Source organism: Anopheles moucheti, chromosome 2 (genome assembly GCF_943734755.1).
Source record: "Anopheles moucheti chromosome 2, idAnoMoucSN_F20_07, whole genome shotgun sequence".
Classification (NCBI taxonomy): domain Eukaryota; kingdom Metazoa; phylum Arthropoda; class Insecta; order Diptera; family Culicidae; genus Anopheles; species Anopheles moucheti.
The window spans coordinates 41,993,079-42,016,151 of record NC_069140.1 but is presented as its reverse complement, the minus strand read 5'-3'; the positions used below and the strand labels follow the sequence as shown (position 1 = coordinate 42,016,151).

The following is a 23,073-nucleotide window of genomic DNA, read 5'->3' as shown; positions in this document are numbered from 1 at the left end:
TTAACAATAATAATTAAATAAGGAGGAACGATGCTCTTTGCTAAACTTAACCATTCCATTGTTTGATGATTTTTTTTCTTTTGTCAGCCACTTAGTGGTGTATGCAGTGCAGTGCTGTACCTTCAGATAATATTTATCTTCAATTCGGCTATTAGAAAAATTATATTGCTGTTTCGACTTTTGCGCAAGTGTAAAAAGATGATAGCAATGCAATCTCTCCTCCCACTCACTCGTCCACTCTGGTCGTCCGTAGTTGTTTTCTTCCCCATTTGTATATGATTTGTAATTTTCCATTCAAAAAATATATCGGTAATAACTCACTGCAATTTTTCCAATACTTTGAAAATCCTACTTTTTGTATTATCGAACATTCTGCTTCGATAATTTTTTTAACGAACAGCTCCCACGGCGGGGTTTATTATTATTAAAAACCATGCGTCATATCATAAGGATCAACTTATAGTTTCTATGACTAATTCATCTGTTTTGGAAGCTTTTCTTCTTTGCTTGCTAATGCCAAAAAGGATCTCGTTTATGTCGAATCAGATAAAATATCTAGCCAGGTGAAAAAGTCAAAACACCGCCATTTCAATACTATTTACAATATGCTGCTATATGTTTGGACTTGTCCAAAAGTGTAATTCCTTTTGTACGGCAACGTTAATAAATGTAGAGATACTTGAGCGCATAAATGCGAAATATTGTTGTGTTACGAATAATGCACGCTCGTTGTGTATGTGGATGGTCGCCGACAGTGCGCTTCTTTACGACTTATGCCATATATACTCTTTTCTTCTACACATACACACACACACATTTCACGCTGTAAATATATAATAGTTGAGGCGGTTCTTATTACACTTAGGAAACCCCACAGTACGTTCTTGTACCAAACCAAATACGGTTAGTAAACCTGCGCCATTAGAGTGTTTTGCCAATGTCTCACTACATCGATGTAAACACAAGAACAGAGATCATATATTGTTGTCATCTTCAATTAATAAATATAGAATAACATAACATACAGATTACAGATGCGCAAAACAATTACCTACGATGAACACAAACAATTAAAATAATTATAATCATTGCTCTAGAAATTAGTAATATCGTTCATCCATCTTGTAGGCGAATTAAAAAAAAAGCTTCTTGCTTTTGGTTGCAAATATGTGAGCGGCTCTGGAGAATGGTAGTAGGTGCTTCGAAAACTGCTAATTCGAAAACGTGTACTATAAGCAATATCGCGACATAAAAATCATGCCACGAAAGCTCGATAAATCCCAATGTTCCTATCGGTATTGGATTTTTGCGTATGCCAACAGAACTTGGATGAAAAGTCCTTTACTTGTTGGCTATAACGTAAACTCGCTCACTCCACGACGGTCGTGCCTAAAATGCTTTTTTGCTTTTGTTGTTGCAGCACGACGTGAAGTAATGGACATCATAAAAAATGTGAATAGAACAATATGATACCCACGCACGTGGTCAGCGAGGAGACTAACGTGCACAAGGATTAACGTTTTGTTTTGGAAGAGAAGGTGTGCAAGATGCCTTAGTAGTTAGGTTTCAATATTCTCGCGCCCGCTATTGATCACTGAATATACAGTGTATTCAGGACTAGGACATGATGATTATTTTTGGCTAAAGTTACCACATATCCCTCGGAGGTGATTTTAAGTCCACAGCAGCGAGATACCTACAACAAGAAAAATACATCAGTTTAAGAATAATACAAGGTACCGATCGCTGTACTACACATTGTAGTTTGGTTGACAATGCAAAAAAACTCAACAGCTGAACTATAGTATGGCCTACCGTCATCAACACTAAGATTTAAGAATTCCATCGAAATTGAAAATGGAGAACATGGATGTTTGAGCGCAATCACAGGGTGAATAATTGTTTACAAGCTTACCTTCACATAAGGACACTCAAACTCCGATTGCAAGTGTCCATCCTTCGAATAGCAAGCGACGTGGAAGCGATTACCGTGCGAATCACCAATCAGTACATCTCCAGCATCAGATATATCGATACCGTTTGGGAAGCAGGTTATCTTTTCACTGCCGATACGATATTTAAACGTACCATCTTCTGCAAATACTGCCACGCAGTGACCCTTGAAATCGCACACGAAGAAGTCCGTTCCTAAGATAATGTAGCAAAGTTGTAAAAGTAACGTTGAATATTTCTCCTATTTGCAGTCTTGTACAAAAGCACTAAACTTACCGTTGATAGCTATATCGGACGGTTCACGCATAAAATCGCTGCAATCGAACCAATGTATTAAATTGCCGTCTTCGCAAATGATGAACACGGTCGGCGAAACGCTATCTACCGCCACAATCAAGCCTTTGTTGGTAACGGCCAATCCGGCAACAATATCAATATATCTGTGTGAAAGATAGAAAATATAATAATTAACCTTGCAATGTACCATTCGCAAACGGGCCACGAGCAACCCAACCCAAAAAGAAGCCAAACCCCTTTTAGCGCACCTGATAGCGATCTTCTTGATAAAATGGCCGTTTTTTGAAAAAATCTGCATCCTTGATCGCTCGTTGCCCCGATCGCACACCACGAATTTGGCACTGGTGCGCATGACAGCCACCTTGCGCGGATAAAAAAGTTGACCCTCCTCCTTGCCCGGTACGCCGAACGAAAACTTGAAAGTTCCGTTCTTTTCGAATATCTCGATGCGATGATTGTTCGTATCGGCCACAACGATTTCCTCGTCCACGCCCAAACAGAAGCCGTGCGGCGAGTTGAACTGACCCTTCGTTTGGCCGAGTGAACCAAATTTCGTACGAATCTGCATCGGCGTGGCCTTGGTACGTCCATTCACACACATCGACGGCTGGAAGCGGCTCATAGCCATATCGCTACCAGCACCATTCATCCCGGGACCATCGATAGACGGCATGTTCGGTGGAACGGGCAGGATAGGAGATGTCGAGCCCGGCAGCACGCCCGGGAAATCATTCATCATCGGCACATTGTCCAGGCTCGGGTGGGGCGTTAGCATCGCACCATTGCCCATATCTTGACCACCCATGGAAGAATATTTGGCCAGCGCCTGTATAGCGTGCTGATTGCCAGATATCAAGTCAGCCAGTGTAAAATTCGGCGTTGAACCAGCGGTCGATACCGTCGCCGGATTGCTGTTGACCACAGGTACAATTGAATCGGTCATATCGTTCGCGGATGATTCACCGGCTAAATTTGCCAATCGATGAAGATTATACTCGGCAATGCTGGACAAACCGGGAAGTGTTGGAGGTCCTGATCCAACGACGACGCCTGGTGATGGCGTGCCACTGAGTGGATTTGAAGCGCCGGAAATCGTTCCCGCTCCGGTCGCCGGTTCTGGCGTCAGCACATTCGGTAGAATGTAACCAGGGCCAAGCGTCGATATGTCACCGTCGAATGACGATTGCATTGAGGTTGGTAGCGAGATAGGACTGCTGGCCGTTACCGATGCAGTTAGTGGACCCTGGCTAAGTCCGCAATTTCCATTCCCAGGTTGGTGGTGTGCCTCGGAAACCATCATTGGCACGCCGGGGAGTGTGGGCGATGGTGTAGTTTCGTTCATATTCCCCGGTAAGCAAGATTCGGTGCGGAATTTCCCAAACAGCTCCGGTACGAGCTGTTGGAATTTTTCATAGTTGCTTTGAAACTCAATCGAGAATTTTACGTCACCCTTTGGTGCAGTACCCATTACTTGGCTCAGTTGGGCACATATCATGCTTTTCAGGCTCAACAGTTCCGGCCCATTAGCCTGATCCAGCACCTTCCTGGCGTACTTAGTGGCGACTTCGATTTTTTCCACAGATTTCGCAACATTATCGTAAAGATCCATGATCTTCAGTTCTCGCTCGGAATGCAGCTTTTCCAAATTCTTCAGCGCATCTTCCCTGCACTTCTCCAGCACCGCCTTAAAGCTCTGGAATGACTCAGTAATTAATCCACGTGCCGTCTCGTACTGGCTCTGTAACTCGTGCAGTGACGATTCCAGCTTGGCAGTCGCTTGATTGCAGCATTCGATTTTGGACTTTGCATCCCGCATCGAACACTCTAGCTCCTGGCGCATCGGCTTCTCGGCCTCGCTGATGATATGGTAGGTATGATCGTTCCCTTTGTGCTCGCCGATCAAACATTCGTTGCATACCGGCGTCGAACAGTTGAAGCAATAGTACTTCAAGTTTTCCGTCGCATGCACCGGACAGTAAAGCGGCTTGTGAATGGCCACCTTTTCGGACGACTTGCGCAAATCCTCCAGCTGCACAACCTTATGATCCTCGAAGCAGCGCATATGCTGATGCGCATACTCGCAACTATCGCACAAAAAGTTGGCACAGTCATTGCAGCGCGATATGGCCATTTCCTTGCTCTTGCACGAGGTGCACGCTAGCAGTGCTGGTTCGATAGTGGACAAATCAAGAACATTGCTCAAAATGTAATCCTGATGAAGGCCAGCAGCACCCTTAGGGCCGATGGGAGTAGATTGTTTGCAAATGGTGCAAACGATCGTACTACCATTACCCCCTTCAAGGATCTTATCACCGGAACTATCGGCCAACAGCTTATCCAGACAGCTCTCGCAAAACACATGCAAACAGGACAGCACACGTGGCGAAGTGAATTTGTTTCTGAAATACAGAATAAAAAAAAATCATTAAATGAAATCTGTCTAAAGAAAGCAATCGGTAGATTTCGGATTATTCTCCCGTTGCAAGGAGAGGTTATCTGACGACGAGGTAAAAATAACTTTAGTAGACCAGAAATGAGACCGGCAAGAGAAGCAACTAAACTAAGATACTCATAAAGAATAAAGTATACTTGCAAGAATAATTATTCTTGTCACTTACTTGCAAAGGGTACAGTCCTGTTCCATCAAATCGGAAAGCGAACTGTTATCCAGTTGAAAATCGCCACCAGAGCTGCCATTCTCGCTCAGCGAACTATTGCCCACGTTCTCCAAATCCAGCATATCGTCCAGCTTAAAAACTTCCGGAAACATGCTGCTGCTGGTACTGCTACCGTTGCTGCAAACGCTGCTGCTGCTGTTCGGCGATGGACCCCCGATCAGCTTCGACACGAGTTGATCCGAACGGGGTGACACCAACACGGCGACACTAGTTGGTACCGTTTGCTGTAAAATGGCCACAGCAGTAGAGCTCGTCAGTGTCGTTGACGAAGCCGTAGCACTCGATACCGCTGGTACACCGCTGGCTATCGTACGTTCCGCTACACCAACAACCAACTCCGGCGAAGCAGCGGCCACCGAAACAACCATCGATTGAATAGTGGACCCAATTGAAGCGGACGTAGAGCTAACCGTAACTTCCCCAGCAACCGATGAAGTCGACACCGTCGAAGATCCACCGGAAGACGTAGTAGCCGACGACACTAGCGAACTACCGCTACCGTTCGCACTTCCGCCGGATTTACTGGTCGAGAAAGAGTACATTTCAGCAAGCGTCATATTAGCTTCAGAAAATCACAATAACAACCACACCACCACCAACCACAAACACTGCCAATGGTCCCTGCTATTTGCCCACTGCACTGTTGTAAACCACCACCGTAAAGAATCACTGACGTAAGTGTTCTGCGATCGGTACACCACAAGTAGCCGAAACCAAAGATGCGTACCGTTGACTGTGCACAGCTAAACTTACTTGATGGCAACAGAATAGACCAATGCGCGACACCAGCGTTGTTGCTAGCAAACTTCACTGTGTGCAGAAGCTTCACACGCTACTTCTAATCGAAGTAGCCACTGACTTTGCTGTTGTTGTATCGTGATATTTTTAAACCGTTCCAGGATATGCGTATATTTTGTTGGCCTACTGTTGCTGGATGTTACAACCGATGATGCTTTTCTTTTATCTTTGGTACTGGTTAAAACGTTATTCCAAATGGTTGCGTTGTTCTTCCTTTACAATGCACCAGATGAGTGCTATGTTTGCGCTGTTTAGGCCTGCTGTTTTGCTGGTTTATGTGCAGTACAGCCCAAAATCTGTCAGATGGGAAAAGAATTAAAACAGGATTAGCTTTTAAAAATTGAAATATATCAAAACTAACTGGATATATTACTGTCCGCATAGTTATTTACTCATGAACCACTGTTATTCATTGCATTATCAGGCGATAAAACCGCTTCGCGGTTATCCGGTCAACCACTCACGGTCGAGCGCCATCATTCCATCTCAAATAGGGTCTACCATGCCTCCTCTGTCCATGTAAACGACCTAAAAAACCGTAAAGGACTTTACGGGCTGGGTCGTTCGTTGTCATTCTTATGACGTGACCAGTCTACCGGAGCATGGCGAGTCTAATGCGCTGTACGACAGTAAGTTCGCCGTACATCTCATAGAGTTCGTCATTGTAGCGGCTCTTCCACCTCCATTCTCCTTTCACACATACGGGATCAGAAATCCTTCTGAGCATCTTCCTCTGGAACGCAGCTAAGAGGGTTTCGACAATTTTGGCGTATGAGTATTAGAACTAGATAAGTTCTATATAGCCCCAATTTCGTTCGTCGCGACAGGTGTTTTGAATGAAGAAGTTTCCACAGACTGTAGAATGACCGGTTGGCACCTTAGTGCGTATCTCAACATCAGTGTTATGTCGGCGATGAACATATTGTCGGTCAAGCATATTCAAAAAATTATAATACACCACAAGAACAAGACGTCATGGCGAATTCAATACCACTTAACCATCCTAAATTATGACGAACAATAAAACATCATTGAACGTTGCATAACTCACCGCAGGCTCTGTAGAAGGAAGGCTAAGAATGAAACAGCTTGCCTAAGTAGGCGGACATAAAATCCCCGCCGAATGGCCTACTCATTTACATAAACGCTAACGGGTCATGTATAGGGATATATCTGCTTGTCTCTGGACTGACCCTAAGAGTGGAATTTTTTTCTGACAAAAGCTATAAAAATGCGGTCCACCTACCAAAAACCTACACCGAATGTACAGTAATCCAACAATCGGAAACACTCCAACGAAAAGCACTCTCCAAGATTGTTTACAACGAATCAGCCTTACTGTTCGAAATCTAAGCAACCCTTGTCGAGTGCCATCCACTTTCCATCCCCAGGCTGGACTTTCACGACGATTATTCCTCCTCTTACACACGTGACCTTTATCTGTGCCATTTTTTCCTATAGTGCCTCCTCTGCATGCGTCTTACTGCTTATGAAATATAAATCAGACCCAGAGAACCATAGAGAACCACATATAGGAAAAAAACCTTGGGTTTCGATGGTTTGCTACAAGAAGCTCCAAACTTGAAATCGTGCAAGAGCAACGTACACTTATCAACAGGATAACGTGTTGGCATTTGAGGCTAATGGTAAAAAACAAACGTACATCAAGCTTTAAAATCCAAGACAAAGAATGGCAAGTATTGGACATGACATCAAATTTGAGTTACTAACTTCTATGGTATTATTGTTCCAGAAATACTTTATGCAACTATCAAATTCTACTAATTGAAACTCATGCAGAAGTTACGAGACAGAAAGAATGGTAGAATAAGGAAGAAGAAAACCTGGAGGACAACAAAAACAAAAAATCTTCCCATTACATCAAAATCTATCATCAGACACAAGCATCATTACAGCTTGAGCGAGAAGTGAAGGAAATTCTGTAAATTTTGCGCCACTTATGGCAACTTGCTATGCGTCACCATGTTAAGCTCCGTAAATCTTAATTAAGCTTTCAAAACGTCGTAACAACTCGGAATGAACATGATGCTTGTGGAAAACTGTAACACAATGTAATGTTACCTAATTTCTATTTAGTATTTGATATGAATTTCAATGGTCAAACATTACATAATTATTTCATTGAAGTAGTATTAGATAAAATTTTAATCATAATAGCCATATATGTCCTCTCACAGAGCTTAAAAATACCCTTCATACTTGGTAGTACCCTTTTTATTGACATTGGGACATTTGCGGCACATTTTTACTGTAAGCAGTACGCCAAAAGGGATTAAGCGGATGTTACGGTATGTATGGTACACACCAATACCGAGCAGACCATCTACCAATCCGACCCGGAATGAAACGTAAAGCAAGCCTTGGACAGGTTCTGCAAAGCTACGTAGGAAAATTGCATAACACCACCCCAGAATCGGATCGTGCGCTGCCACGAACGGAAGAGACACAACCCACGTTTACACGCGCGACTCTCTCGCGCCAATGTAGGCGAAGGTAAAGGTTACAACTGGAGAAAATTGGCAAACACACCCTAAACGGGCATGAAGTTGTAATAAGTAATATCCATTTTAGCAATCCTTTTCGTTTGTGGAAAATGTACTCAATGGTCGACTGAACTGATCTGTCTGTCGCATTGCATATACAAGTGGAACCAATAGAATTGCAACAGTTTTTAAACAATTCATTCACAAAATTTCACAAAAATGTTTAATTCTATTCCGCAAAACAATCGATTTATGGTCAACATCCAAAGCTATCCGGCTAGGAATTAAAAATCGATACTTTTCCTGTTTTCTGAGGCAATCAAGAAACACGAAACACACGGATGAAAATGTGGAACATATCACTTATGAATTACATAAAATATCCAACAACCTCATCACACTTCCGGCAGCACTATTGATTGGAACCACTTTCGAAGCGATGTTTTATAACCCACAGTAATTTGTTCTTTTCACTAATTTTCGGTATTGCACAGGATAGTCCCCGTGTTCAATGGGTGCTTTAATTCGTCACAATTCGCACATTCCACAGTATTCTATGTGTGGGCCCTTTGCCTGGCAGTCGGTTGTATTCAAAGGTTACATAAATCACTCAAACTTGCACCAATACGCTTTTTCGCAACCCGAGAGCAAAAACAGTTCACCGTTTGCAAAATGATGCAAAAAAGACGACTAAGTTATTAGTAATCCACTTACCCACGGTATCACGGTAGGACGATGACGACAGTTCGTCTGCTACTGCTGGCAGAATCCTTCAGTGGCTGCTGTCGTCCCGTACTAGCAACTGAGCGTGTACGAAGTATGACGACGAAAAAAAGCGTCTAGTACCCTTTGGTTTTGGTGTTACGTCGGAGCCGTGAGAGCATAAAACTGTTGGCGAATACGGAGAACGAGAGCGAAAAATGTACGGTGGCCGTTCTGCGTCGCCGTTGCATGTAAACACACGGCGGGTGCATATAACGCATCCACACCCTTATTAAAAGGACCCGTTCGATGCGGTGCGGCAGCGACCAAGGGTGGGAGTTCCGAGCAAGAATTACAGAACACGCGTGGTTTTTGCTGCGGAGCGAGAAGATGCTGCATTTTTCGCTCCATTAAAATTCGCCTACTGAGAGAGGCAAACAGTATTGCGAGCATCGGGTAAGCCAAGCCATGGTAGCCATGGACCAGACAAAATTTAGTGGACAGATTGTATTGCGCGTGTGGCAACGATGTTATGCCAACTAGATAAGATGTTACATATTTTATGTTTTTTTAGTATTAAATTAAATATTTTACATACATTTATAATTGAATGGTTTTATGTATCAATTGTAGAACCTGCCGGTATGTAAACGGCCTGACCGATTTGGGATTTGCTGAACTGTGCACGCGATACTATATCCGACAGTTTCGCCAAATCAGTAAAGTTATTTGAGTTTCATTATCATCCAACCCGTATATCCAATGGTTTGGTTTGCGCAATTCAGTATGCAGTATCTATTGCGGAACTCTGTAAAATGTACAATGTCCTTGAGTTTTTCACTGCAAAAAATAAATTGCATTAATAATCGCCACCAGCAAAATGTCATATGGTAAAATAACAACACTAATTGCGCGCACAAACATTCACACAGAACCATCGGATAAATACAATCTTGGTTTGGGAATATTCCTTCGGGTGGTAGGCAGAACTATTTTTAATTCGGCATGCCATTTAACGTGTGCTTCCTACTGCTGCTGATCTATGAGGGGGCCGAGAATAAAAATCAGACGGTAAAAACAAATCCGTTCTTCCACCCATGTTTTTGGGTGGTGGTAAGACAGCCGTGATTATGTTGTAATCATATTTTCAAATTATATTTGTCCTGTGTGTGTGTCAGTGAAAAAGAACCTGTTTTATGTTGAAACATGACACAACATAACCTTACTTTGGTGACGAAACAGCACTCCAATTATGACTTCATATTTGGACATCTTTCGCTCAGAACATCCCATTCCAATTCAATAGAACAGCAATTTGAAAATTATTTTAAACCCAAACACTTGGGAAACCGTTTGTTCTCTCTAAATTATGGTCCGAATAACTTGCTGCGCTAAATTTCCACATGGTCCTTATACTTTCCATGCTGTGCTTCCATGTGCGTATTAGAAGTTCTTTGCAGTTCTTTTGCTTTTCCCCCTTTTTTGAGGCATGGCCTGCCTGATTGATGAGATTCGCGCGGACCGTCGAAATCACGTAAAATGCTCGCACGCCATTATGCCACCGGGTCTGATCATACGCGCACACTGCTTCGCATGCACACGCCGTTGAAGTGCGCGCGCTGTCAGTGGAGCACATTTCAGGACAAACGCACCACAGCATCACCATCATCAACCCACCCCGATTGAGTTAGGTGGGAGGTACAGCAGCCACAGAACGCACAGACGCACGACCCCAAACAACCGACCACCTTCCTGGCGCACACCTTTTTTACCCATATGATTCGCTTCACGGCAGAATGCGCGTGCGGCGTATACAGCGGCTGGCGAACGGGAAAGGTGTGCAACGACTTACTGCGACAATTTTATAGCGATATAATTGCGTATTCTTCTCAGAGACAACCCTTCGCAAGGCCTCCTAGTTCTTCGCAAATATTCACCTGTATAGAAGTCTACACCTTTGGACGGATACTAGCTGCTTAGCACTATTGGGCAATAATGCCAAAGGGCAACCCCTAGTGCCCGACGCGAGGATTAAATCGATATCAATCGGACGGGAACTGCTTCCCTTACCATCCCCGCACAACTACCTACTGCGATACTACGATCAATAGAATGCAAAAAAGAAGATACACATAATCATCCATCCGCAGCTTCAATCACAGCTCGCCACATTACATACACACACATTATTTGCACTACCCCTGCTGGACGAAGATAGTTTGTTCTATACGAATTTTCACCTCAGAACTCACAACTTCCGGTGGGCTAAAGGTGATGGATGAAAAGGTGAAGCTGTGATTTGTTTTCCCCCTCCTATTCGGTACGCGAAAGTTCTCACTTTAAAACGCCCGGAAAATGTGATTGCATCACCGGTCCAGTACCGCACGGCACTGCACAATCACTACTTGAGATCGAGAAAATCGTGGCGATGTAGACACGAGATGTTACGAGTTTGTTGCAAAACGGAAGACCAATTTACCTGCATCCTGAAGTTGCGGTGAAAAAATCCCGACCGTGTAAAATCTGGACCTCCTGTGTCACTCTGCCCTGCTTCTTGGTTTGCTTCGGCGCACTCGAGCATTTGCGCACGGGTTGGATAATGTACATCCAGTTTGACAACCTAAACAAGATATGTCGAATTTGACGTTTATGGGACATGAGCACGATGTCGGTATTTTGGCAAGACATTTTTATTTCCACTCTGATAAATGTTCGGACTTTCGCAGAAATTTTTAAATTTTTTGAAGTGACAAGGAAGATAAAAATATAATTATTCTATTTTCTATATGTCATACCACACGAATGCGGCAAATTCGTTTGAAATGTTTACTTTCATGAGAACCCTGCAAAGTCATGATAAATTAACCGAATTAACCTAGGTGTAAACAATCAACTCATATCTACACAACAATGCGATTTCCTGATTGAAATTATCGAATTATTCAAATCAAGCCCAATATATCTAAAAATTAAGCCCACAGATACATTACGCACGTAAGGCTAACTGTTTTAAGTTTATAAGCTGTTTAACTAATGTATCAACATCAGTGATTAATCCACTCCATACTGTTGCCGGCATCGCGGAACGAGAAAGCATTCCAGCAAGTTCTTGAGGAAAGTTTCCCCAGTAGAAGTAGTTCCACCATGGCTAACCAATACGGATTGTTGCGAAATCTCATGAAGCAAACGTGCAACAAAAATGTTGCTAGCAAAATTAACATTTTCAAATGGAGCCAAGAGATGGATTTGCTAGCGTTCGGAACGGAAAAGGGTGAAGTGTTTCTACATCGATTAAAATGGCAAAAGGTATGGCAACTGAGCCCTCCAGAAGAAGGGCTGAAAGTACGAGGCATAGCATGGCGGCCGTGCGAGAAATTCATCGCAATCGGTAATGTTCGGTAAATGAATCGTTGCCAGCTGCTGAAATGATTACAATGCTCTCGTTTTAGGCTACAGCAATGGTACCATATTGTTGATCGATCTGGAAACGAAGGAAGAAATCCATAGCTTCACTATAAAAACCGATATTACGTGTTTAAGCTGGACAGACAATACTGATGAGATGGCTTCCAACGATGTCAGTTACAGTTCGGTGGTAAGTGTTCATCTAACAGCTCACCATTACAATGCTTCTAATCCCTACAACGGCAATCGCTTTTAGACTAGCCACACAAAGTATCTCCCAGAGCTACCAGTACTCAGTTCACTGTCCTCATCGGCAAAACCTCTAAATCCGAACAGGAGTAGTTACTGTTCAAAGCACATCCTAAGCATTCTTCTCATTGGAACGACGACCGGTTTGGTGTATATCTCCGCTCTGGGCATGCTGCCCTGTGGTAGTATCGATGTGTTCGCCACCCTTGGCCTTCCTTCGACTTCTTCTGCCTGCATTCGGGAAATAAAGATGAGCCACGACTTTAAGCAACTGATCGTAGGGATAGAACAAAATGAAACACTCAGTGTAATGGTGCTGGAGAATGATGTACTGCACAAAAATGCTCCCTCCGTGCTTAACCTGGCCTTAAAGTACGCCCAAATACTCAACACTATGTCGTACATGAACGAAACCACTGACTGTATCGTGGAAGCATGGGAAACGGTTTTGCTCGAGATGGACAACAAGCTCACAAACTACGCAAAGGACCAACCGGACGGTTCTATATCGGCTGACTTTCTCGAACTGCTCATGTTCGGTACCGCGTCACCATCGCTAGAGCAATTCCTGCTGCGCGATCTCACTGAAAAAGGTCTCCGCAAGCTGGGCTACAGTATAGAACTGAGCTATGTCACCATCCAACGGCTAGTAGTAAAACCGCTCTACACAGCCATTCATGCCGTGTTCTACCATTTGAACACACTCGACGGGATGTTGCGCAATCGGTTCTACTACGGTACGCTAATGCGTGACATGGCCAACGCAACGGAAGTGCTGCGTAGTTGTGGTGCGCTCCAGATCAAGGCTCATGAACTGCAACAAACGATCGATGCTTCGAAGCGAGATTTTAAAATATTTTTCCGCTGGCTGTACGTCGTAATAGTGCGCGTTATGGACGAATCGTTACAGGAAAACCATCCCACTATTACCCAGCGCGAGATTAATTATTTGGCTCAGTTTTTAAGCAACTTTGATGCGGCCGCACAAAGCACGGCTGCCGATGAAAGCCGGGGAACGATGGAATCCCGTCGAAAGTTCAATCTCGAGCGAGTGGGCCAGTATCTGGAAGATAAACCCCTGATCCGTCCGATGCCGAAGGAGGACGAAAATGGATGGAAGCTATTGCTGGAGCAAAACGAATGTTTGCGAAAGTGTGATGCTATCTATCCACACTATGAAAACATGTCGTTGATTCAGCAGCAAAAGCTGCTGAGGAAGCACATCGGTCAACTGTTCGACCAACCGGGTAAGGTAGTTGGGTCAGACTTCAGGCAGAAGAATTTGCTCACGATTCAAACAACGTCGGTCTTGTCCGGTGTGAATGTGGGGTCGTTTGCATTCATTTGTCACACACGGGACCACCTGACGCTGCTGGCCATCCTTCAATCAAGTCGCAGTCTGCTGCTGGTGGAATGTTTTAACGATGGCGGTCTGAAGCCCGTGCGACTGCACTTTGAAGAGAAACCATACTTTGATCAGCGGTTTGACACGTTCGGTACGCTTACCTTCCAGCACGTAGAGTTTTACGACGAGGAAACACTTTCACTGCTGCTACGCGCTCAAACAGCAAACGATGACCGAGCGGCGAGTTGTTACTTCCTTCAGCTTAATCTTGCCCCTGTGCGTGAGATTTTGGGTACGGTGGATACGCGAAGCTACATGCAAACGCTTACGGAAGATGCTGCCGGTTGTACTAGCCTCAACCTGTACACGCTTATCGACGAAGGTTCGCTTAAGTTGCTGGAAAGTAGCGATGGTCATAAAATTGCCGTGTCTGGCAAGCGCAACGTGATTGCTTTGTTGTCCGAATCAATGAAAAACGTACGCATCTACGATATGGATGGACAGGAGGAAGATGATATACTGGATACATCGTCGCAGATTAACAGCAGTCTGGAGAACAGCCAGGAATCGGTTCAAGAGTAAGAATAGTAACATTAATTTGCGAACAATAAAATGTGGTGGATAAAAATTTCTCAAGTGTTGAAATTGTGACAAACAGAGGAATACGAAAGAAATAACTGTGCCAAAGAGATTGTGTGATACATTCACTGACGAAAACACTGAAAGTGTACCGTTTGATAAGTGGTTGATTCGTCGTTTATTATGCTCTTCTGTTTACAATACGACCTTGATACCAAACGTCCACCAGTATGAGACGCGTGAACAACCACCATCCACCATGAAGAATTCGGCTCTTACAACCGACGACCGCGACGGCCACCCTTGCGGCGGGTGGAATCGGATGGAATCGGCGTCACATCCTCGATGCGGCCGATCTTCATCGACGAACGTGCGAGCGCACGAAGGGCCGACTGGGCACCCGGTCCGGGTGTCTTCGTACGGTTACCACCGGTAGCACGCAGCTTGATGTGCAGTGCCGTAATGCCAAGCGATTTACACTTTTCGGCAACGTCCTGGGCAGCTAACATGGCCGCGTACGGTGAAGCTTCATCACGATCGGCTTTCACCTTCATACCGCCGGTCACCCGGGAGATGGTTTCCTTCCCGGACAGATCCGTCACATGCACGAAGGTATCGTTGAAGCTGGCGTAGATGTGTGCCACGCCGAACACGACCTCACCATCGCGCACTTGCGGTCCAAGCGAGACTTGGACTTCTTCTTTCACTACTTTGTTCTTGCGAGATGGAGCCATGGTTGCGGCGTTCGAATAACTAGCAAAACGTTTATTTTCACCGAAATCGAAATAGCGCAACGAACGTTGATGTTGTTCGATTAGATGGTGGCGGAAAAAGGAAAGAATTTTATTTTCTGCATGCTTTGGTTTGTTTGGCCGGTTGTCAAATTTGACATCACGTAATGTCAAGCGATTACGCCGCATACGCGTTGTAGGCATGTATCAATCTTGGGGAAAAACAACACCGATCGTTCAATTTCGTCTTTTCCGGTACGTTTGCGATATTACCCAGAAATTATGAGAATCTACGCTTTGACCACAGTTTTGCTAAAAAACTCGAAATCATTGATACAATATTTGAGCGTTTATTGCAGGTAACAGTAACAGTACCATTTATTCAATTTATTTATCAAATTGTCCTCATATTTAAATGACGATTGGCACGCCGGAACGCTTTTACAAAGCGTTTGAGACAATCTCTTTGCCTCGATAGACACACTCTCCCGCAATCCATGTAGATTGCACATGCAATTGATCGTCCAGCAGCACAAAATCGGCATCCGCACCGAAGTCCAATGTTCCTTTGCGCTTCTCTATCCCTATACAACGGGCCGGATGAAGGGAAGCAGCCTCCAACGCGTATTCAATAGAGCAATCTACGAACGAAAAGGGATACAGGTATAACCATTATATGTTTAAATTTTAAAGGTTAAATGAATCATACTGGAGGCCTTTTTGAAGAATCGAATACACTCATCCATCGGGGCAATGCTACCACACAGCGTGTTTGTCCCGGCGACGTACGCTCGCCCGGCACGAATTTCTATCTCCATCTGTCCGATGCGATGGCGTCCTTCGGCCAGCCCCATAGCCGATATAGCATCCGTCACCAGGATCAAACCGGTCGGATGCGTTTTGTATGCGATACGCAAAGCAGCCGGATGCGTATGGACACCATCCGAAATGATACCAAAGTACACGAGCGCATCGTGCGGAATGTTATCGGTTGTCAGCAATCCAACCAACCCCGGATCACGATGATGGAACTGTAAAAATGCAAACGAGTTAAATAACGGTTGCAAGATTCTATCAAACATTCAAACGTGTTGAGTCGTACCGGAAGCATTGCGTTGAACAGGTGCGTGATGAGCCTTGCACCGTGTTGTACCGCAATCTCACCATCGCTTAGATTTGCCATCGAGTGGCCCACCGAAACCGTGATTCCATTGTTGCTTAGGTCCTGTATGACTTCCGTAGCTCCGACCTTCTCCGGTGCGAGCGTTATTATCTGCACGTTATCCATCGAACCGTAAACCTCGCGCACCGTCGCGATACCCTTCAAATGAATCAATAGAATGGTTTGTAGGGTCGATAGTTTACCCATCGGCTCATACTGCCTCATACCTGATCAAACTCTTTGATACACTCCGGTGGATGAGCTCCCTTTTTGTTAGTGTTAATAAACGGTCCCTCCACGTGGCAGCCCAGCACGGTAGCACCATGTCGTCCGCCTGCCGTTCTGGGAATGCGGGGCAACACAGTGTGGTAGGTTTCTGATGGCGATGTGACCAGTGTCGGACAAAACGATGTAACACCGTGAGCTAATAGTCCTTTGGCTACCTTTCGTACTCCTTCCTCGACGGTTTCAACATCAAAAGAAAAGTCAACACCGTATCCACCTGGAAAATAAAAGGGGGCATGATTATTTCGACACAAGCAAAAGCTAAACCCTTAAATTACCATTGATTTGTAGATCGATAAAGCCTGGTGCAACGATACAACCATGACAATCGATCTGTACATCCGCCTGTAACTTTTCATCGAAGAACACTTTCTCTGGATCGATGATCTTACCACCGCGCACCCAAACATCGTCCTGTACTAGCCCATGATTGCGTAGTACGCGACAGTTCCGAAACTGGGTCAGTTTCTTATCCGTTTCCGACACGGTTACGGAGCTCATTGACATGGTTCTACTTTAACGGATTCTGACACAAACGGAACAAAGAGCAGAATCGTATCACAGCACAGGTCAAGATCACTTTAATTGATGACAATTTACTAGCAAATATGCACGCACTATTTTTCGGCACAAACGTCTTCGATCTCTGCCAATGCTCAACTGGAATCGAACGGAATGAAACACTACGGTGAGGCGATCACAAGTAGCGATCGTCACAAATCGGGTGACCTTCTAGCGCGCTGCAAACGCAAACTAAAGATCCTTCGATGGCAAACGAGTGCTGGTAACTGAGTGCGATAACCATTTTCGCACGATGATATGCTCTCTTTATAAAACAAAAACTGCAACCGTCCCAAGGACAAACGCACGAAGCTGCAGCTCTGTTTCCTTATGGTTGTGACGCTTCCATAATCCCCTCCTATCTAAAGAATGCTATTGGTCAGTTTTAGCGCTGTAAACACTGATTTGGATTTGGGATTCACTGTTTTCTCTCTGTTGGTCAGATAACAAACAGACCCAGCTTATCATTCCACGGGATCATCGTACCATTCGCAGAACACACATCTATGATCTGATTAGTGGTGATTTGGTTTATGTCGCTTTATGGTTTTATGCGGTTTCAAATTGATAACGTATGGCCTAATAACATCGGCCAAGATGATCGTGCTTAGAAATCTTATCTGCACTTCTTGTGGTTTTGGTTTGTTTTGATGATACGCTATTCTATCTCCGCTTGCACACACACTACGCTAAAGTTGACAAACCTATCAAATGTTGGCTGCGTACTGATGGTTGCGTACTGTGCGATTAATTCCCAAAGCTTCGCACAAAATATTTCTCACTGTACATTATTTTGTCACATAATCGCTAGAGGAGCATATAAAGCTAATTTATTCATATATCTGATGAAGTAAGCGTTACTGTTTCCTCCTCGCTGCTCTCGACATCTATAAATCCACATTGCTCTGGCCGGGAAAGTAAACTTTTCTTCTTGCGCTTCAAACCAGCTTTCGATCGTTTTTTGCCTGTATTTACCTTCGCCTGCATCAGTTCCTCTTCCGTTACCCATTGGTTGCTGTTATCCTTATTAACCGGTATTAATACGGCCGCAGTTTCACCAACCTTTACAACTGTTTCCGAATCATCTACAGCCATCGGTTCATCCGGTTCATTGTTTACCTCGCCAGAAGTTTCCCCAATTGTTTCCATTGCATCGTCGGGGTCTGTTTCCTCGCCACAGTCAGATTCCGTTCGTTCTTCTCCGTCAATTTTCAGCTTGAAACGTTTCAATCGCACCTGCATCCTATCCTGGGCGTGTACCGTCGTTTCGTTACGTTCAATTCCTTCCGCAAACCCGACCGGTAAACCCTTTTCGCGATCATCATTGTCCTTCTGGATGGCGGCTTTAATCTTTTCCACCACCAGTCGGGCCCGTTTGCTTGCCTTCGACGATGTACGCAAAAGCAGTTCGGCACTCGTGAGCGTTGTGCCACCGAGATGCAACCCGCAAAGCTCACCGTACGAATTGATACCAATAACCATTTTTGCTTCAGCGACACGCTCCTCCAGGTAGGTGGGATCAGCGATGGCTATTTTGCCGTGGTTGAAAATACCGTAGCTCACGCAAATTGGATAGTGGAAAAGTGTCACCTTGATTGGATCCTTCTCCTCCATGGTGTGCACGATCACGTTCTCGCCGTCGACCGTTATGTCCGGACGCTTGAAGTGGGCAAGCGCTGTCAGGGCAGCTATTGAACAGCAATCTATGGTGTTGCCCTCGTGATTCAGCACGGTCACGTCCACACGCAGCGTCCAAACCTTTTCCTCCGACACCAGGCAGAGCGATTCCAGGTCGACACAGCCCGAATCTTTCAACGCACGCTCCAAAATGCGATTCAACTGTACACATTCATCTGATTGGCGGCCACCATCAAAGTGTGGCGCTGCCATTGGTCCCAGCTCTACATTAACGAAAAGCATGCCCTCGTTCGGGCGAGTCGCTTTGGGTTCCACTACCTCACAAGTGACCCGTGCTAAAGCTCGGGTTTCACCCAGGATCACAAGTACCAAGCCCCATTCGCTGCCGAAGCTTATCCTTAGTTTGCGGAACTCATCCAGTGTTCGGCCATCGATACGCTGAAAGAAGAGAACAGAGTTTTAACATCAAATTAAGGAGGCAAAGTCCTGTACCACTTACGATCGATTCAAGAATAGCCTTTTGCACGAATGATTTCTCATTATTTGTTAAAACGCGTTCCTTCATTGTACCGGCGCCAATACCGTGGGATATATTTACAAACAATACAAGCTTGCTCAACGTGCTCTTGACACATTTGACACATTTCTTTACACCACATCACGCGATTACACCACACAACAACTGCAGCTGTCATTCAAAAATGATCTTTGCATCGCTGGTACGCGGATTCTAAAAAGCGCATTGCTTTGGGTGATTTTTGTTGCCCAACGTGGTTTTAGAGTGCATTATGTTATGCAGATTTATCCGCGCATCTGAAAACGTCGAAAAACCCTCCTGCAACGGCATAATTCAGCACCCAAAATAGACCGTCTCGAACGGATGACATTTGGTTTGGAAGCGACCTTGCAAAGCCAGCGAAATCTTGTTTACGTTTGTCGCAGTAGCGAAGCAGTTCTTTGGCGAAAGTTTTGAATATTACTGCAACGAACAAATCGGTAAATATCTGCATTTGATTACTGACAAATATTTGGCCAGCGTTCATTTATTGCATTATTTTCAGTTAAAAAATCACAGCCTAAGAAATGGCGCACACATTGAACGTTCAATGGGTGTCGGATGACGGGGAAGAAATCCAAGTGAAGGAGGAAGATGTTGTGTACGAGGATATCGAATATATTGAAGAATATTCGCTCGACGAACCAAACACATCCGAGGGTGCGGTATTGGTAAACGAAGAAACAAACACATATGTGACAAAAATTGAAACCATCGATAGTGCGTTGGATATGCTTCAGAATTCCGTATGGTCTATCCAACCACCAGAACAAGCTGGTACACTGGGGCGCAAACTGGCACATCCCCGTTCTCTCCCGATTGGGTTGGCAAAATCAGCGAAAGGTTTTGCCGATTGTTTGTCCCTTTTTCTAGATGCGGACGTGATTGCCATGATCACCGAATACACCAACGAGCAGATAAAGATTGAGCAGCCTAACTACTCCCGCGAGCGTGATGCAAACTTAACAGATGAAACGGAAATTAGAGCTTTGCTCGGTATCTTATTTATTGCCGGTACGGTGCGCGACGGGCGAGAAAACATTGAGTATCTGTTCGACACTAAAATGGGCACCGGTTTAGAAGCCGTCTATCTTACCATGTCCTCCCTGCGGTACCATTTTCTCATTCGGAACATTCGTTTCGATGATCCAGCAGCGGCCTTAGAGGAAACGGAAGGCGATAAGCTAGCGCCGATAAGAGCGGTGTACGAGCGTATAGTCAGCAACTGCCAGAAATACGTCCGTCCCGGACGTTTCCTTATGTTGGATGAGCAGACGGTACAGTTTAAAGGGAAATGTGAATTCCGCCAATTCCTGACAAGCGTTCCTGGCAGGGTGGGATTTAAATTTCATCTACTGGCAGACTGCGAAACTTCGTACATAAGCAATTTGGAAATGTTAGTGCCTGATAATCAAAATCCGTACAACTTGAGTTACGCACCGATCGATGTTGCCATGCGATTGACCGAACCGATACAGGGAAAGCAGAAGACGGTCGTACTCGGTCCTTCATTTACATCACCCGAGCTGATTAAGAAGCTATACAATAGCCGAACGATGGTAATAGGCGAGGTGAAGAAATCGTACCCGGACATTCCAAAAGCATTCGTTTCGAGCAAGGGACGCCCGGAACATACCACCCTGGCTGCATATAACGACGCATTGACGCTGGTGTCGTACGTAACTAAGCGGAAGGATCTGCTGATACTCATGTCCTCTTTTACAGATATCGAAACGGAAGAGAGCGAAGAGTCTGAAGTAATTCAAAAGCAGAACCAGCTCTTTCAGCTGGTAGAACTTTACAATCGGACCAAAAGTACTGTACAAAGCATCCAGCAGATGTGTACAATGTATGATGTTGTGCGAAGCACTCGCCGGTGGCCGATGGTCGTCTTTTTCAATCTCATGAACCTGAGCGCCATCAATGCGTGGTGTATCTATCAATTAAACAATCCAGACGAGAACAAAATAAGCCGGCGAGATTTTCTGGTCAACATGTCACTAGAGCTTCTACGTCCACAGGCACGAAGGCGGTTGGACAACAGAACAATATCGCGTACACTGAAACAGCGTATCGCTACCTTTCTGGGGATAAATCGGGAAGAGTACGAAACCGTCCCGGTGTTTGAGAATCGGAAAGATTCGCGAGGCCGTTGTTACCTGTGCAGCAGGGCACGCAATAAAAGCACTCGCATGTCATGCAACAATTGTGGTAAGTTTACCTGCGGTGCACATTGCGCACATTTGTGCCGTACATGCTACATGGAAGACGGTACGGAAGAACAGTAATTAATGAGAAGATAGAACTGCAGTATCGAACAATACAGGTGAAAAAAACCTGAATTATGTTTATTTGTAAGACTCATGTATCATTTGAGAAAGCTGCATTTAGTTAGCTTTTAGTTGTAATTTGAGTAATTGAGGTGAGTTTGTTACCTATCTAAAAGGTTTTGCGATGATCGTTCAATATCACCGTTTGAATTTGCACAAAACAAGACAGCTGACTGAATTGCTATGTTTGAATTTGAAAGTTCACCGTGATCAGATTCCACATCAATTGCACGAATTATTTTTGAGGGAAAAGTATTGAATTTTAAAAGATTTGTTTATTATTGTGTCTTTCGTAAATATGCTTCATTATTGAATCCCCCCCGCTTCATTACTGAATCTAATTTTAAGAATGGCTTATTCCAGTCTTCTGCCCTTCTTATCGGACTACATGCATGTTATTCGGCCTACAATCATAAAAACCTAGAAACAATGCCGGCAGTAGAATGAGTCTTTAGCAAGACTGGCGTCATTATTACCAAACTGGCGTCATTATTCCTGGTAGTCATTTTTTTTTATTCCTGGTACAGTTCACTTGAAGTGACGACATACGCGGCTTATAACACCTGCAAGACAGTAAATTTATACATGTTTTGTCCAATACTGTATACACTACAGCATTCCTCTACGTTGCTCAATGTCAGCCCCACAGGCTCTCCATAGATTAGTTGAAACAAAAACGAACAGGTGATAGTTGTATAATAATAACCTAGATATGAATTTTAATCATGTATTTCTTGCGTTGTACATGGATAAAATTCAGATCCTTTGTGTATCATTTGAACAAAAAAGATTTTTGAATTGTGAAATTGAATTGGTAAATGTAGAATGAAATTGGTAAGGTATAGTGTGTTTAATATATTAAACTAAAGGTATTAAAGTTATTCAACAATTGATTGATTTTGAATAAAATTAATACATGCATTGTATCATTTTTTTCATATTTTTGAAAACGATTAACTAGCAATACGGTCTGGCCGTTCTTGAAGAAATAATAAAAAAACGATTAACCAAAATAAACAAATACTATAAACCTGGTATCGAAAGATTTGCATGATCGAGACAATTTACACAATTTAAATAAGTCCATTGGCTTTCGTTAACGATCTACATGATCGAATGAAAGTGTAAGAAGATTGATTTGACGAGAATATGTTATTGCGGTTATATATCTAGTCGCTAAGACATACATATCGTACATATCGTGTAGTTTAGAATGTTTTATTACTTAGATAAATAATCCTTTTACCAAATGTAACCAACCAACGCTTTTGAAAATATACTGTAATAAAAAAGGTTGAAA

General features: G+C 44.0%; 6 protein-coding genes across 7 annotated transcripts; 2 read left to right on the top strand and 4 right to left on the bottom strand.

Annotated features, from left to right (window-relative positions):
• Positions 1–412: 412 nt before the first annotated feature.
• On the bottom strand, positions 413–5,539 carry LOC128310238 (E3 ubiquitin-protein ligase TRIM33). Its single transcript, XM_053046828.1, has 5 exons — positions 4,869–5,539; positions 2,499–4,649; positions 2,230–2,393; positions 1,916–2,148; positions 413–1,696 (listed from the first exon to the last, which is right to left on the bottom strand). The coding sequence occupies exons 1-5, from the start codon at positions 5,483–5,485 to the stop codon at positions 1,592–1,594; spliced, it is 3,270 nt and encodes a 1,089-aa protein (XP_052902788.1). The 5' UTR covers positions 5,486–5,539; the 3' UTR covers positions 413–1,591.
• Positions 5,540–11,819: 6,280 nt separating this feature from the next.
• On the top strand, positions 11,820–14,547 carry LOC128297159 (anaphase-promoting complex subunit 4). 2 transcript variants are annotated; one of them, XM_053032740.1, is made up of 4 exons: positions 11,820–11,926; positions 11,981–12,320; positions 12,382–12,527; positions 12,594–14,547. In XM_053032740.1, exons 2-4 carry the CDS (start codon positions 12,077–12,079, stop codon positions 14,511–14,513), a joined length of 2,310 nt encoding a protein of 769 aa, XP_052888700.1. In that variant the 5' UTR covers positions 11,820–11,926; positions 11,981–12,076; the 3' UTR covers positions 14,514–14,547. The 2 variants fall into 2 exon arrangements, with proteins under 2 accessions (XP_052888700.1, XP_052888699.1); XM_053032739.1 differs by having other exon boundaries at positions 11,892–12,320.
• A 130-nt stretch (positions 14,548–14,677) lies between these two features.
• Positions 14,678–15,373, bottom strand: LOC128310161 (40S ribosomal protein S14a). The gene has a single exon (XM_053046730.1). It carries the CDS (start codon positions 15,242–15,244, stop codon positions 14,786–14,788), a length of 459 nt encoding a protein of 152 aa, XP_052902690.1. The 5' UTR covers positions 15,245–15,373; the 3' UTR covers positions 14,678–14,785.
• A 245-nt stretch (positions 15,374–15,618) lies between these two features.
• On the bottom strand, positions 15,619–17,983 carry LOC128310135 (N-acetylglucosamine-6-phosphate deacetylase). The gene is made up of 5 exons (XM_053046696.1): positions 16,967–17,983; positions 16,631–16,905; positions 16,344–16,562; positions 15,951–16,272; positions 15,619–15,882 (listed from the first exon to the last, which is right to left on the bottom strand). Exons 1-5 carry the CDS (start codon positions 17,193–17,195, stop codon positions 15,683–15,685), a joined length of 1,245 nt encoding a protein of 414 aa, XP_052902656.1. The 5' UTR covers positions 17,196–17,983; the 3' UTR covers positions 15,619–15,682.
• A 1-nt stretch (position 17,984) lies between these two features.
• Positions 17,985–19,508, bottom strand: LOC128310134 (uncharacterized). Its single transcript, XM_053046695.1, has 2 exons — positions 19,387–19,508; positions 17,985–19,325 (listed from the first exon to the last, which is right to left on the bottom strand). The coding sequence occupies exons 1-2, from the start codon at positions 19,450–19,452 to the stop codon at positions 18,084–18,086; spliced, it is 1,308 nt and encodes a 435-aa protein (XP_052902655.1). The 5' UTR covers positions 19,453–19,508; the 3' UTR covers positions 17,985–18,083.
• Positions 19,509–19,735: 227 nt separating this feature from the next.
• LOC128297800 (uncharacterized) lies at positions 19,736–22,413 on the top strand. Its single transcript, XM_053033500.1, has 2 exons — positions 19,736–19,883; positions 19,949–22,413. The coding sequence occupies exon 2, from the start codon at positions 19,971–19,973 to the stop codon at positions 21,729–21,731; it is 1,761 nt and encodes a 586-aa protein (XP_052889460.1). The 5' UTR covers positions 19,736–19,883; positions 19,949–19,970; the 3' UTR covers positions 21,732–22,413.
• Positions 22,414–23,073: the final 660 nt, after the last annotated feature.